Source organism: Conger conger, chromosome 9 (assembly GCF_963514075.1).
Source record: "Conger conger chromosome 9, fConCon1.1, whole genome shotgun sequence".
NCBI classification, from domain to species: Eukaryota; Metazoa; Chordata; class Actinopteri; order Anguilliformes; family Congridae; genus Conger; species Conger conger.
Genome location: NC_083768.1, coordinates 26,452,548 through 26,468,793, shown reverse-complemented (window position 1 = coordinate 26,468,793; position 16,246 = coordinate 26,452,548). Strand labels below are relative to the sequence as shown.

General features: G+C 41.6%; 1 protein-coding gene across 3 annotated transcripts; it reads right to left on the bottom strand.

Moving 5' to 3' along the window:
• Positions 1-589: 589 nt before the first annotated feature.
• Positions 590-9,924, bottom strand: mcm4 (minichromosome maintenance complex component 4). Of its 3 annotated transcripts, none has more exons than XM_061255062.1 (17): positions 9,895-9,924; positions 8,808-8,879; positions 7,202-7,366; positions 5,705-5,868; positions 5,505-5,603; positions 5,087-5,182; positions 4,877-4,972; positions 4,591-4,729; positions 4,249-4,469; positions 3,712-3,832; positions 3,281-3,540; positions 2,334-2,699; positions 2,097-2,224; positions 1,698-1,905; positions 1,377-1,605; positions 976-1,109; positions 590-865 (listed from the first exon to the last, which is right to left on the bottom strand). In XM_061255062.1, the coding sequence occupies exons 2-17, from the start codon at positions 8,872-8,874 to the stop codon at positions 773-775; spliced, it is 2,586 nt and encodes an 861-aa protein (XP_061111046.1). In that variant the 5' UTR covers positions 8,875-8,879; positions 9,895-9,924; the 3' UTR covers positions 590-772. The 3 variants fall into 3 exon arrangements, with proteins under 3 accessions (XP_061111046.1, XP_061111044.1, XP_061111045.1); XM_061255060.1 differs by lacking the exon at positions 9,895-9,924 and adding an exon at positions 9,601-9,699; XM_061255061.1 differs by lacking the exon at positions 9,895-9,924 and adding an exon at positions 9,573-9,610.
• Between the last annotated feature and the right edge of the window lie 6,322 nt (positions 9,925-16,246).

Here is a 16,246-nt window from a genome sequence, read left to right as displayed (position 1 = left end):
CATAATGAAAGAGATCAGACAGTGGATGCCTCAGTGACAACTGTCCTCAAAGACTACTTTAACAGAAATACAGAGGCTACATTGCACGATGCAAACCACCTTCAAGCTGAAAAAACAGGATTGCCAGGCTACAGCTCGCCAAAAAATACTGTACCTAAACGGGCCTAGAATTCTGTAAAAAGCTCTTGTGGACAGGGACCAAGGTGGACTTGCATCAGAGTGACTGCAAGGGAACAATAGCAGTAGCAGAATTCATTCTGTAGAGTACAGGACCGAAGCAGTACAGGAATAGGCGCAGTATCCCTCCCTCCACCCCCAGAATGATCCTGGTAATGAGGAGATAAATTATATTTTATATGAAAACAGAGTAGATTTCATATTGCTTTTTTGCTAACCTTTATTATGATGGTATGTGAATCATTTGACGCTGCTGTCTTGTGGACGTACCGTTCTGTTAGTAAATCAGTAAGTCATGCTGGGGACCTCATGTAGTTGCTTCAAGCAGACTAGTAGAGATAAGAATGTATGTGCCGTAAGAATGAAGCTTGTACGTTTAAAAAAAAAAAAAAAATGCTGAATAACCCACAACCACCATAGAAGATGTGTTTATTACAAGCTACAGTTTTAAACAATCCAAGGACACAAAAAATGTTCATGTACTGCATTTCATTAACATTTTCAAAATATCCTTTAAGTGTCAATGAGAAAGGTAACAAGAAAGCAAAACAGAGTTAAATCAACAACTGGAACCAGTTCCCACAGATCAACATATTTAAAGCAAGCGTACAGTCTTCCCTGTGACCGTTAAGAAGTCATCATCAGACAGCGCTCGAAGAGCCTCTTCAAACATGTCCTTTGTGATTGCCTGAAATACAAATAATTCCATTAAAACAATGAAATGATGCAACTAACAGACTCTCCAAGCATCTGGTGTAGAGTGAAACTTTTTAAAGTGGCAAATGGATGAGGACTTACAATCTCAGACTGTCCACGGAGATCATCAAACAACTGCTGGTATTTCATGGCTGGAGTCCTGCCCTTTGTCTGGATCAGCTTCTTCAGAGCCTGGGCAATATCCTCCTTGCGCTTTCGGGCTGTGGCACTCATTCCTGTGCAACATACAGCAGCATGTTAAGCACCACAAAAAACTGAAAACAAGTCCATTTCAAATGATTCACTAAGCATCAGACAGGAATCCATGAGTCGTCTTTAAATGTTGGCGTGCTGCTGAATAGCCAGTATAAAACAAAAACAAAAATATATTCCGCTGGCATTCCAATTCAAAACAAATAGTTATTTATTTTAAAGTTAATAATTTAGGTTTTACATATGCTCATCAAGACTTAAACATTTTCAGTGATAATTTTTAATCGCACCTGTTGTCAGAATGGATATGTCCACAAATCCAGTCCTGGGATCAGTGGCAGACTGTTTCAGTGCTTCACGATGGAGCCGCTTGGCCTCCTCCACATCGATGGTCTCCACTCGGTCAGAGAAGCGCACCTTGGCATGGGCCTCTGCCAGCCTAATGAGAGACTCCAGCTGCCGAGGGTAGGCAGACACCATGCCCCTTCCACTTCCAATTTTACGCATGTCCACATAGGCCTAAACAGACAACAGAGGTCACATCCTCACCTTAACACAATTGATCACACTATCAAGATTTTACCTAGCAAAGAAAGTCAAATGGGACTAACCTCAATAAGTGCCTGACCTGCTTCTTCGCTTAATCTGGGGTTAATGTAAGTGCGAGCGTAAGCAATGTAGTCCTTCAGCACGGCCATGTCCAGAAACTCTTCCTCGATTTGTTCCTCACTTTGGTGATACAGGGCTACCAAATGGTGAGCGAGACGTCGGTCGTAGGCTTCATCTTGAGGATCAAGCATCAGGAAGATGAGATCAAATCTGTGCAGGGAATATAACCTCCATGAGCTCTTTTCAAACAGACAATGTCTATGCATCAGTGAAATCTGACGGTTTTGACTTTTTACAAAGTATTCACACATTGCTTTCATCATACATACATTTCACAATTTGAATGTGCAGAACTTGAAAATTGAACTGTAAAGGTTTAGTAATTGAAGTAAATGCTTAACCTGGACAGCAAAGTGTGTGGAAGCTGAATATTTTCAATAGTGGTCTTCTTCGGGTTCCACTGAGACTCCACTGGGTTAGCAGCAGCTAGGACCGAGGTGCGAGCATTCAGCTGGCAAATAATTCCTGCCTAAAACACAAAACGCATCATTACATGTTCATGTCTTCTCTGCATACACTCAAGTGAAAATCCTCTGGGGAGAAACCGTAGCGTTAGCGCCAAGGAGCTCACGTCGTACCTTGGCGATAGACAGAGTCTGCTGCTCCATGACCTCGTGCAGCACCGAGCGTGTGGCATCGCTCATCTTGTCGAACTCATCGATGCAGCAGATACCGTTGTCGCTGAGCACGAGGGCGCCGGTCTGTAGGACCAGCTGCCGGGTCTCGGGGTCTTTCATCACGTAAGCGGTCAGGCCCACAGCGCTGGAGCCCTTGCCCGACGTGTACTGACCACGGGGCACAAGGTTGTTGACGTACTGCAGCAGCTGGGACTTACTAGTGCCGGGATCTCCGCACAGAAGGATGTTGACCTCGGCACGAAAGTTTCCTCTCCCGGTCTGGCTGAAGTCCTTCCGAGTGCCTCCGAACAACTGCAGCAATATTCCCTGGGACAGTACAGAACAACTGCAGCAATATTCCCTGGGAAAGTACAGAACTGCCGCAATATTCCCTGGGACAGCACAGAAACATGCTCAGTTTACGAGAAACACTTTGGATAATAAATTGTTCTAAAATCGACGCTGGGTGTCATGTTCAATTTGTAGCTTAAGTTTCAATGCAAGTTTCCCCCCTATTTCCACCTAGTTTGAAATGTGCAATGATGCAAATACCATGATATTCACTGCAAGGTTACAGGTGTGTGAGCAGGCGTCACCATCCCTGTCAACTGAAACTTTCTGTCCCTGGGTGACACTACCACCAATTATGCATGGCCCTGTGGGCCTTAACCCTATATGCACCTTAAACACAGCAACCGCTATATTAAATTTGTAGTCCATCACACACAACTGTTACATTTGTAAGCATTCCTTTTAAATGTGTATTTCTTTCATAGGAATTTCAGTTTGGGTTTGTAGGAGATCTAAGTGTATCAATATACTAAGTGAATGATTGCCATTTATTCATCAATATTGTGCTTAAAAGCATTAAAACAGATGAAATAGTGACCAGTCTTGGAGGAGCTTACCTTCTTGATGTCTTCATGCTCATAGATGCTGGGCGCCAGGGCAGAAGACAGGCGGTCGTAGACGTCAGGCTTGGCTGCGAGCTCTCTCAGCACCTGGACACGTTCCTCTGTGAAAAGCTTCTGCTCCAGATCCTGGTCCAGGCCGTGCAGCCTCTTCTGGTCGGTCTTGCGGAAGTGGATGGCGTCTATGTGGGTCTTGTACACGGACTTCACATTGCTTTGGCGGGGGTTCACACGCATGGGAACTGCTCTATAAATACCTGCAGAGCCGCACCGAAGCCAGATTACTCCAATGCATTCAAGATGTTACGAGAAATGACGGTGAGCCAAATGGCCCGGTAATACATTTCTTTAAATGCATTTCTTTTTTTTCTTATTTCTTTTCTTGTTTATTTATAGGATTTGTTTTTGTAATAAAGGCAGTAAGTCACCAGTTATGTTGATTCGGTCACCAGGCTGCACCTTGTCCACCAGGTCATTGTGAGCGTAGACCACAGAGGTGTGAGGGGTCTGTCCTGCAGGCATGTCCTCAGGAGATTCCTGCAGTTTAATCTGGATTGAGAGAGAACAAATCAACTGTGTTCGGTATCAATTCACTGAAGAAATCCACAGCTGGAGCACACTGCCATAAGCGACACTTACCCACTTATACCCATCTGTCAGTGTGCACCAATATTATTAACATTATTCCAATTTTATAAACACCATCACTTATGTAGAAAAGCAGCTAGTCACCCATCCCTCATTCTACTACACCTCACATTCAAATGTCCAAACTTAAGAAATATAGCAACCATCACCACACAAATGCTAAGCTACATGTAACGTGTTGCAACGAAGAAGTCTTCCAATCCATCAGAAACCTTAAATATAGACAGAATTCACAGAATGGATCTTTTAGGGACTTTAGGGTCGCAAAGGGGAAAGCCAGAGGAACGAGCCGTGATGCGAGGGAAGGAGTTCCTCACCATCTGCTTGTCGGAGAAAGCGGAGCGGTTGTGGATGAGGGCCAGGCTGTGGGTGGTGTTGCAGCTGCGGCAGACGGCCGGCTCTGCGATGCGACCTCGGTCCACCTCCACGCGCACGCTGAAGGCGCACACCTGGCATCTGAAGAAGGCCTCCTGCATCTCAGGGATCAGCTGCGAGGTACGGATGACCATGCCACTGATCGTGATCAGCTGATCGATGTCTGAGGACACGGACCGGTAAGCAGATTGAGTTTAAGACGATGCGTAAGTTTACGAGACTCCAAAAAAGCGAGCCATAGCGTGAGAAACCCATCCCATTACGTTGGCAAAGAGACACCTTACCCTCAGGATTGAGGCCCCTCATGCTTCTGGTCTTCAGAGCATTGTAGGGGCGCACCTGGATCTGGTGCTCCAAGATGGAGTCTGGGAACCGCTCAAAGAACAGCTCGTTGACAGCCATGTCAAAAGTGGGAATAACTTCCTGCAACCCACATCCAAATTTTACGTAAGATTCAGGGTAGCGTACACCCAGCTCAACAGAATTAGTCAGTGGCCAGGCATCTGAAATAACCCTGCCATTGCGAACACGCAGGACAGGGCCACAGAGTGTAGGGGACATGTGCATTACCTGAGGATAAGAGACCAGCTGCCTGTACAGGTCGCCATCAAAGGCCTGCAGGTCCCCACAGTTCACATTCAGCACAGGTTCCCCAACGACATTGATCTACAGGAAGGTAAAGGCATCATGCATCAGAAGCATCATACAGGCACTGTTTAAATGCCAGACTTTATTTGCTGGATGATGTGGGGGCCTGCACCACACTGCGTGGAAGGCTACCTCCTCTAGTTTCTGCATGTAGAGAGGCTCGTTCAGATCGAGCCCTGCGTTTTCATCCTCCCTGGAGCCAGGATCAGTGAAGCGCTGAAGGAATCTCTGCAGAAAAGGAACAAGCAGGTTAAACCAGTCGGAAGTTTCTCTGAGGGGCGGCGCAGGAAGTTTCTAACCGTCAACATGAACACGTAAATCAAGATTTAACAATGAACCCAATGTTAACACAAGACTTCCAGAAGCTTCCGTGTGCCGGCAGGGTTAGCCTGTCAGCCAAGTGGGAACACCGTAAACTAGTTAGCTTAGAAAAACCATTCCATGAAAGATCCCTCACATTGAGTAGATCTGCAATTCTCATTGGTAACAGTAGAGAATTGTGAAGTTTAAAGGCCACAACTGTGCAGGAAGCAGTATATCTTTTCCATACCTGAAACTTCTCCTTGCAGGTCCCCACATTGACATCAGTGCCCCAGATAACCAGCTTCTGTCCTGCTGGCTGCTCGCCCCCCACATCTCCCCCTGCAGGCTGGGAGGAAGACAGACAGACAGCATCTCTGCGTTGAGCGCTAAGGGATAGGTGTGACGGAGCTCGAGGAGAGGCCATGCTACAGAATAAGGGCCACTCACCGGCTCTGAGTGCAGGTCCACCTGGCGAGCCTTCTGGACTGACCCCAGATCAGCGCGCTGCCTGGCGGGGGTGCCACGCACTCCGCTGCGAGGGGTTCCCTCCATCCTGGAGCTGGGGGTGCCATACATCAGCGGGGAGCTCATGTCCATCTCACTCGGGGGTGCTAGAACAAGAATTTAATATTGAAAACACCATCACACCAGTCAAGTACAGATAACTTACATTGTTCATTTATTTATGGAGCACCCTATATACATGAATGCAGCCCAAAGCATTCAAAATAAATAAAGAATATTAAACAATGCTACAGAATAGAACTTAATACTTTCATTGCTTTAAAGTGAATACATACAAAGACAAAGACAAACATCACAGTTGACACATTATACAAAAATGAAGGTAAAAGAAAAGGGGGTTGAGTGGGGGATAAATAATGTGTCTATTTGGGTGTGTATTCGTGTATTAATTTAAGTGCATGCACGTCTACTATGTGTAGTTTGGTGCCCAATATGGAGAACTGATTTGAGTGTGGCTATGAAAAGGCAGAAAGGGGTATCAGAGGGTCGGCTATCCCTTCAGAAAGTTCATAAAAGGCTGCCAAATGTTTGATGAATTGTGAATTGTCTTTTAATGTTGCAGTGAGCCTCTCCACGTTTGAGTGGTGTGTAAGCAGATTAAGCCAGAGTTTGACTGAATTTAGCCCTATCCTTCAAATTCATTAATATTACTTACTATTGTTAGAGAAATTTGGATAAAATGTGTGTGCTGTGCATTAAAATGCATGGCTGAGAGATCCCTAAATAGGCACAAAGGAGACATTGGGAAGCTGAGATCCAGGATAGAAAACAGCTGTTCAATGACCTTCAACCAGAACGACTGCAGGTGTACATAGACGTAACAAATTGCTCAAAAAAATGGCAAAAGGAATTACCATTGCACGCCAGCAAAATAAAATGTCATCCTAAATAACAATCAGTAATTATAACTTCACAATTACATAGTGGTTACATTTTTTTTCTTTTTAAACCTGTCTGTCCCTTATTCTATCCAAACCAGTAGAAGTCCAGAGTTCATACTGTCTCCTGTATTCAGGTATATCTTACCAGGAAACAGAGGAATTTCATGAGCGCAGAAGTATGTTCGCCCATATGTGATCTTATCAGAGACCTGGCTGCAGCACTTTACACAAGTTTAAAAGACATTTTAAAAGTCATTTTATTATGTAACTCAGGACACCGGAAGACTGTTGCAATAGTCAAGTCTAGGTGTGATAAAAGCAGACAGTCAGAAAACACATTCCATCGATATCTATGTATCCATATGTTATATATGCGAGCCTGATCAAGCTATCAGGCCACAGGCATACAGGATGTGCACGCTAAAAACAAACCAGCGGGTACTAACCTAAGGTGCACTGGAAGGTTGAATGGACTCAACTACTTTTAGCTTTTCGAACACCAAATGGACAAGCGCGGGGGAACCGTGGACTCCAGTACCTGAGGGGCGGGAGCGCAGGGGGCTGGAGAACAGAGACGTGTCCTGGGCCGCGGGGCTGCGCATGTCTGTGGGGGGGGACGTGGGCATGGGCTGCAGCTCCGGAGCGGAGGTGTCGTCCGTCCTGCGCCGCTGCGACGGAGGGGATGAGACCCCATCACCTAGCGCTGCACCCAAACAGCTGCGTCAGTTACTGCACAGCACTACATATTCTCCTGTGTTAAAATGCTTAATGTCCCAATATTTCATGCAAATCTTCACATTCAATTTAATTCCAGTTACTATGAATACAAGGGGTGATCAGACCAACCAATATTCAAGGTGTACAAGGGGTGGACCTTCCTGTAATGTCTAAAATAATGCAGATCGAGAACCATTTTTCGAAAAGATCATTATTAACGGTCAATGGGGAATAATGAGGGCATACAGACAGATCTGTTTGTAAATGAGGTTTTATAATGTTATTCTTTTATTTATTTTTTTAAAGATATTTTTTAGGCCTTTCAGCTTTTTTATTGGACAGTATATAGTATAGAGAGACAGGAAGAATGGGGGCGAGAGAGAAGGAAAGGCATGGGACAAATGTCAGACGGTCGGATTCGAACCGCCGACGTCGCGGCTCGCAATGAGCATGCGGTCAGTGCTCTACAGGCTGCGCCACCGAGACACCCTAATGTTATTTATTCTTAGAACACACATGCAAAATAATCATCAGTGCCACATTGAGCACCTATGCATTGTCCAATGACACAGAGCAAAGACATGACATGAGCTCACTGTATATCCGAGATAACAGAATAACACTACAAATCAGAGTTTGTGGCAGATGTAAATATTGTGTAACCATAATGTTTACAGCAGGGCTAGGCTATATGGTGACTGCCATAGTATATTTAAATATATATATATAAACAAATATATATGTATATATATTTTCTGTACATTTTTAAATAAGTGTGAGTTATGAGGCACAAGTTTCAGTCTTCTCAAAACAAACTACTGTTGACATGTCGGACGTTGTATGTTCTTATGAATTTGCAAATTTGAACGAACATAGCCTATTTGGTATAGACTGCAGCACTTGGGTCACTGCCATACTGGTGAGAGAAATTAGTGAGGAACAAGTCTCTATTCTGCCCTTTTTAAAAAGGAGCCAAGGTGTGCACAGTGCCTTTGCTTCACACAACTAGTTGGGAGAAATTATAGTGTGAGGAAAAAGTCTCTGCAACTGTATTTAGCTGCAGTGTGAAGCACTGTGCAGCAAAATAGGTGCAGCCCTTGATCACCTTTGGGAAGAGGCTGAACGGGAGGTTTGCAGAAAGAATGCGTTGCCGAAAAATCAGCAGGAAACTTACGATGCCATTGAGTCAACACGGACCAAAATTCCAATGGAATGTTTCCAGCACTTGAATCAATGCCACAAATAACTTGTTGGAGGCAGGAGAGAGTCCTACCCAGTACTAGACAGGTGTACCTAATAAAGTGATTTATGATTACATAGAGTACATGCAAACAACCACACGTGTACTTGTATGCACACATGCATGTGTGGGTATGCGTGGTAATATATACATTTGTATTTAGCTACAACAATGTTCCACAACTCACGGGTAGGTGGGTTGCTTCCCCTCCCACGTTTGCCGTTGCTCGGGGTTGACGATGGGGACGACATCATAAGCACTGTAAACCATAAACATAAGACGCTTTGCATCACCTGCCCAGTCGCAAACGAACGCGTAACAATGCATATTAGTATGTGTATCATATTAGCAACCCTAATGGCCATGAAAACAGCGATGCTACGAGTGTTAGGCGTTAGGTAAAAATAAAAAAATAATAACTGGCAAAAATAAAACTAAAGTCACTGACACACTGAACTAAGTAAGCAGAGTTCCAGTTAAGGCAGCATGTAACTAGCTAACGTTACCAACTACTATGTGTCTTTCTAACTCAAGCAGTGCAAACTTTGAAATATTACCCTTTATATTACCTACTCACAGTTGGCAGGTCAGCAAACATTAGCCAATTCTTAGCTAGCCAACTACATTCATTAAAACAGGTTAGCAGTAGCGACCATACAAATGCAACTTTGCGAGAAATGCATAGTGTTTAACAGCATATACAAACATTAGGAAATATAAAAAATGAATTGAGACCTAGTAAGGTAAGGAACAGATATCTAGCTAGCTAGTTAGTTAACTCGCAACAACAATGCAACATGTGAACATGCAAACTTGCCAACTAGCTAACACCACAACATACGACTAAGAACACACAGAAAGTATATTTTAATGTTACAGTACTGCACTAAACCGATCTTAATATTAATGTATATCAATGGAGATGAAAGAGACATTGCATTATTACTATTACCATAATATCATAAACGTATACTACGAACCTGCCTTCCTCTTCAGAGACACTCAATTCGCGCGAAACTGGGCTTGGTGACGTATGTTTCGCGCGAATTTCTGACCAATGGTGAAGGTGAGATTTGGGTTACATTTTGTTTTGCTATTTTATAGGGGGCACATGGCGTACAGAAACAATTTTAGTGCAAGTATTATAGAATGCGGTGTATATTAGATATACCACATATATTTATATATAAGGTATTTATTTTGGTTGGTTCATTATTCAGAGCTCAGTTTATTAGGATTTCATATAATTGAATATCGAGTTCACAAACACTTACCTAGAAGTCGATGGTTTATACCATGATTTCGCGGCAAAAACTGGAAGGAACCATCGACTGTAGAAAAATAGCATAAACCGTTGGAACAACCCACGTGGTTAACTAGGGGATATCCGGCGGTCACTTAATTGCAGGGATAACAAGTACAGGGATCACTGAACCTTTACCGTCTCTGACAGACCTAATGCAGACGCATTTTGGCAGGCTATCATGTTAGTTATTGTGAAGTCTCAAGTGTGTAGAATTTACGTCGATAAAGCTCCGGAAAGACGGGCTGAACTTAGTCAGTTATTTGGGGGTAGTGACAGTGTGTCCCCTCTGAAAGTAATTACGCAGGAAAATGTACGTAAGCTATCAAATGTGTATACCTGATTCTGTTAATCTCCGTAGTGGTTGCAATGTTTCTGTCGTTTTTCTTGTAACTGGTCATTTAAATTCTGCATGGGGCCTGCAGATGTCGCCCACGTTTTGAAAGAAAGTGGAGTTGTAAATGTAATGTAAATGTATCCCCAAAAGCAAAACTTGTATATATAACACTTGCACATAGTATCCTCATGTTAGTATGCATTCTTTTCCTTTAATTTTTTGTGCACTTTTTATTTGGGCACTGATTATCATTGTGCAACTGATGAACCCCTTTTGAGCTGGCAGTTTACATATTGAGAGAATTATTCTTTGGGGACACTGAATTCAAGTGCTCTGGATTTTGGCCTTCTGGTTAAGGGAAACAAAGGGAACTTCAGGTAAGCAGTCTACAGGCAAGCAGTTTGAGTGCAGTTTCTGCAAAGTCACCCTCCCTTACCACAGTAGAGGGTGCTGTTCACCCTGTTCTTCACACGCAAAAAAAAAAAAATCAAGGAGCAACAAAGACCTGGGGCTCATTCCAAACTTATTTTTCTCCACCTTTTTCCTTCCCTTGCTCTCGACCCGGAAATTGATTGAGGTTTAAGGACATTTCAACCCCTTAAATGTTCTTCTGGGAGCTAGAAGTAGAAGTTAGGAACTCCCAATCTTTCCTTTGTGCAAGAAAACATCAGCGCATCCTCCCTATCTACCATGTCTGTAACTGACGTGGCTTTGAACTGATGTTTGAAGGAGCAAGGGCATTTCATTTGCGTAATTCATGTTTTACCTTTACCTCTTTTTCTTTATTTTCCTAGCCTCTCCTGATGGGTGGAGCTAGGGGCAAGAAAAGAAGAAAACAGAAAAGAGGAGAAAAATAAGGAATTGGAATGAGCCCCTGATACAACGGTTATAGACACTGATGTGGGAGATGGTAGTTATGTCTGCTTTCTGAGGAATGTAAGAAGGTATGAAGTAATGCATATTTTAAGGCTGTTGTTATTATTATTATTATTATTATTATTATTATTAATTATTATTATTATTGGGAAGCACTTCAAATAGAGGTTTGCTCAGCAAAAGATATTATAATATCTTAAGAACTTAAGTTATAATCATACTTAACTTGGCACCCCTAGTCCTAATACTATTACCCCTGGTTGGATTCCACTTTTAGCTACATGAATCAGGTTTAAAAAATATATGGGTTTTTTTAAATCTAATTTTCAATTTAGAAAGAAATGACTCTTCAACTGGACTGGTTTTGCCAAAGCATAAAACATATTGATGAAAAATATTGATGAAAAAAACTATTCCACTAAAGTAAATTCACAAATATTTATGCATCTTTATAATAATAATAATATACTAATAATCATAATAGCAAGAACAACAATAATACACCTATGTAGATCTATATGTTCATAGCTCAATATACTGCTTTGTTCCCTATGGGAATCCTAATGTAAAATTGAAGTGCAGCCTATGGCTGCCACACATCTAAAGTTTAATGGAAGGTTTTAATTAGAAATGTTTCTAAAAAGTATGTGTTTGTGTTTCTTGCTACAATTGCAGTAGGTCATAATTTGTTTCTTGGGGTGCCTTCTTGTGAGAACTGAATGGCATATACTACATAACATTGACATGTAGCAATTTGGAAGCAAATCACAATTCTAAATCTCTACCTTGACCAATGGCTCTATGCCTATTCAACTGACCCACTGATCTAGGCCTATTTGACTAATTTGCTGTAGAATTAAATGCTATAACTACACTACAGTACTCACTAAATTTCCTGTATGACATGTTATAATCTCTCTTGTGACAAAGGTTGCATTTATTAGTGTTAATCTCTTAGATTAGTATCATTCCATTAAGTGTTCAAAATGTGTACTTTAACCTCAATGTATAAGGACGAAAAAATAAAATAATTATGTATTAAGCATCAAATTGATTTGGAGGAAATGACTACTTTGTTAAATGCATGGTATTCAATAGCTTACTATTATCAAAGGTGCATTTTCAGTTTATGAAAGACTATTGGCATATGAACTTTGGACCAGAAACTCTGCGGTTAACACATCTATATAAAGTACAGTGGGACAGACAGGGCTTCAGCTCTCTGGACTGAAGGCGCTCTTTCTTTAAGATTACTCAGCAAAAATGTGCTGTGCATGTCAAGGGCTTTTGTTTACTTCCTTGGAAAGGGGCCAACATTTTCTGGCTGAGTCCGGTAAGTTCATCTGGGATACCACACCTCCCCGCTCTATTGGAGAAAGTCAAAGCTCCCACCTCTCTGCACTGATCCAGAACACCCAAGGCCCAGATAGTTCCTTGCATAACAAGCCCCAGGGGCCCAAGCACAAGGAGAATATAGGAGTATTTCAATTCATTCCACTGTTATACTTTCACTTTTGTAGCGAATACTTGGCCATTTTCACCATAGATGATTCCTAATATTGAGGATGTTAGTTTAAATGAAAAATTGTACTAGTAGGAATGTTCATCTCAAATCTGCTGAATAAAGCATGACCTTCTGGTATTCTTCACTCGAGATATCTTTGTATTTATGTTGGCAGTAGATATTCATACTTCAGATGTTCCTTATCCTGTTTGTGGTGTCTCCTCCCACTGGAAGAGATCTGGTGAATGTAGGTCACTCTTGGGGGTAGAGACAAGCAATGTTTATTTGAATTATTAAATTGCTTATTAGAAATGTATCAACCTTGATGCTGTACAAATGTCTATTTTTTTCTGTTCTCAGCTAGATTTTCCCAAGCACACAGAATCATGACATTTTGTAGATATAGAATCCAAACTGTTAATTAGGAATTACAACTTCCAAGGATCCACATACTGCTGATAACACTATGGCACCTTTTGTTTTCATCTGCCTTTTTTGGGATATGCAGCAAAATGGTAAATGGTTGGCATTTATATAGCGCCTTTATCCAAAGCGCTGTACAATTGATGCTTCTCATTCACCCATTCATACATACACTCGCACACCGACGGCGATTGGCAGCCGTGCAAGGCACCGACCAGCTCGTCAGGAGCATTTGGGGGTGTCTTGCTCAGGGACACTTCGACACAGCCCAGGCGGGGGATCGAACCGGCAACCCCCCGACTGCCAGACGACTGCTCTTACTGCCTAAACCATGTCGCCTTGTGCAAGAACATTTTTGTTTTGTATTTTGTTTGTACGATGGGCTCGTACGAGTGTGCCACGTAAGATTCAATAAACTTGTAACTTCAGAAAACTGTCCTAAATGCTTACAAATTTTTTTTTGTAAATTTGCCATTTTTCATATAAGGTGCCACATTTGTCCAGAAGTCATTCATAAAAATGGCATCTAAGAATAAGAAAAACTTCACAAGTTTGTTCTGAGATCGATAAATGAAAGTATATCATTCTCATCAGTGGAATTAAAAGACCTGCAAAAAAAAAAAAAAATACTAATGCTCTTATTACAGTGTCAACTGATGCTCATACTGTCACTGAAATTAAGAATTGTTCAATTTGAAAATATCTTCAGTCCACTGAAAATATTTTATATGGCTACAATTAAAAGGTGAAAAGTCACTGCCAATAAACCGCCCATCTCCATAAGCACCTGGAGAAACACTCATCCCAATGACACAGTTTTGCAATACAAATTAGTCTAGCGCTCCCCCAGGCGAGCAAACAATTACATTTAGCAGGTTGTATTTTGCATCTGATATAATTTGGACATCAATGGAGTCATAGCCTACTGCTTGCGATTATGGATGGGGAATTGGAAAGGTGAAGGCGCTACATGTATAGGCTAGCCGACAGACTATGATGTTGGGTAATCCAGCAATGGAATGGAAGTCGCTGTTGATTTGTATTTTGATGGCAATGTATGCGAATTTGATGTACCTGGGTGAGAGTCTGATGAGGACTGGGAAACACCCGATCAGTCAAATTACCACAAAATCGATTACTAAAATGGTAATTGACGAAAGCCTATCCACTTAAGAGGTTTGTGTTTAGAAATGCTTTTCTGCATACTACTGTTGCAATGTGTGGTTATTTGTGTTACTGTCACCTTCCTGTCAGCTTTGACCAGTCTGGCCTTTTTCCACTTACCTCTATCATTAACTATGCATTTTTGCCCGCAGAACTGCTGCTCACTAGATGTTTTTTGTTTTTCGCACCGTAATAACAGTTTTTGTTGTTATTTAATTGATTTCATGAATGTTATTTTATAAATGTATTTTGTGTTTACTCAGGTTTCATTTGTCTCATATTTTGTCTAAAGATTTTAAACCATTCAGCAATATATGTAATAATAGAGGAAATCAGGAAGGGGAAAAAATCAGATCAGGGCACTTATGCCACATTTGTTAATACATGTTTAATTTGATGATAATAAGCTTCTTTTTTCTTTTTCATTTAAAAAAAGCCTGGCACAATTAATCTTAATAAAAGAAAATGCTAGTTATGCAAAGCGAATTAACATTAGCATATTAGCTGAAAGAACATTTATGACTTAAGATAAACATACTATGATAGTAATCCTCATTATAGATGTGCATGTTGTGTTTCTAATACACATTCAAATAAGTGTTTAAAGATAAGAAGCCATCAAGCCTATCTAGGTGAATCGCATACAGTAGACCTACATGCAGCACCATGTCATCACCATGATGTGGAAGACTTTGTTGGAGCTGCAATCAGCATTTGGCACAGAAAGGATAATCCAGACATTGTGCCATGAACTTGCCAAAGGTGGTATAGACTTGCAGCATTATACACTGCCCTCACTCCAGCTGGGCAGTCCTGCAGTGGAGAGCCAGGACAGCTGAAGCAGCTCAAGTCTACACATCTGGTTCAATATAATTCCTTCCCTAATGGACCAGATGGGCCCCACATATACTACTGAATTCCATGGAAGTAGAGCGGTTTCCTGGAAATGGGGCTCATTTTCATGTAGGCTATGTTGAAAATGACTCCACGTGTCCCTGTGATACGGACCTGATAATATTGTGCATTCAGAGTTTACGGTAAATGTTATTCCAACACAGAGCTACTGTCGTGGTTCCGCGTACTAAGACTATCCTTTACATTTACTACAGCCATTTCCTGTCATTGACTGGTGATTCAAAAAAGGTTAAACCAGGACTTAATTTAAATTTATTTTCCCATTAACCGCAAGGTGGCGTCTGTTAAATCTGAAATTTCCAACTGGAAAAATACAGAATGTATTCATCATAGAAATGCCTGGAGAGGCACAAGTGCTTCGTCAATAAGAAAGCGTAGCCTATATTTGAAATCAAGTGGAAAAATTAACAAATTGGACATACATGTGTATAAATGGAGTGATATTTTGGGATTTTACGGAATCTCATCCGTTTCTGTGAACTGAAAATTATCAGTCACAATTTCATATGGAACGCGAGCAACTGATTTCACATTAGGAAATAAAGTGAGGTGAAATATTTAAGCACAAACCAAATAGAAACGACTTTACTCCTAAATTTAGAGACAAGTTACGTTGAACTGTACACTCATTAATGTCAGCAGCCTAACATTAAATTGACACTGCTATAGCGTCAAGTCTAGTCTACTTTCACCTTCTGGGCTACACTTATTCCTCCATATACACTTTACGGATCAAATTCTGTCACATATTTCCTATTGCGTAGTCAAATCGTTACAAGTCACAGTGTGTGTAGCGAGCTCCCCTGCTGTTTGAGCCAAATGCCATCGGCTTCAAAGGCAAATCCCGAATTACGAGTTGTCCTCTGAATAAAATCAAGCAATGAATAAGCCATACTGTCACGAAATGTGGACATATATTTAGAAGTTGAACCCAACATCAGCCTCGACGCATTTTATTCGTAGTAAGGGGAGGAGCGAGACCACCCTCTTTTCCTCAAATGGGATCTGGCAGAGACCGTCTGACTGGAACTGGACATTACTGGTTTGTTAGGAGGGGAGGTGAGCTCGTGACGTCAGCACAGAGATACATAAACAGTGTGCGCA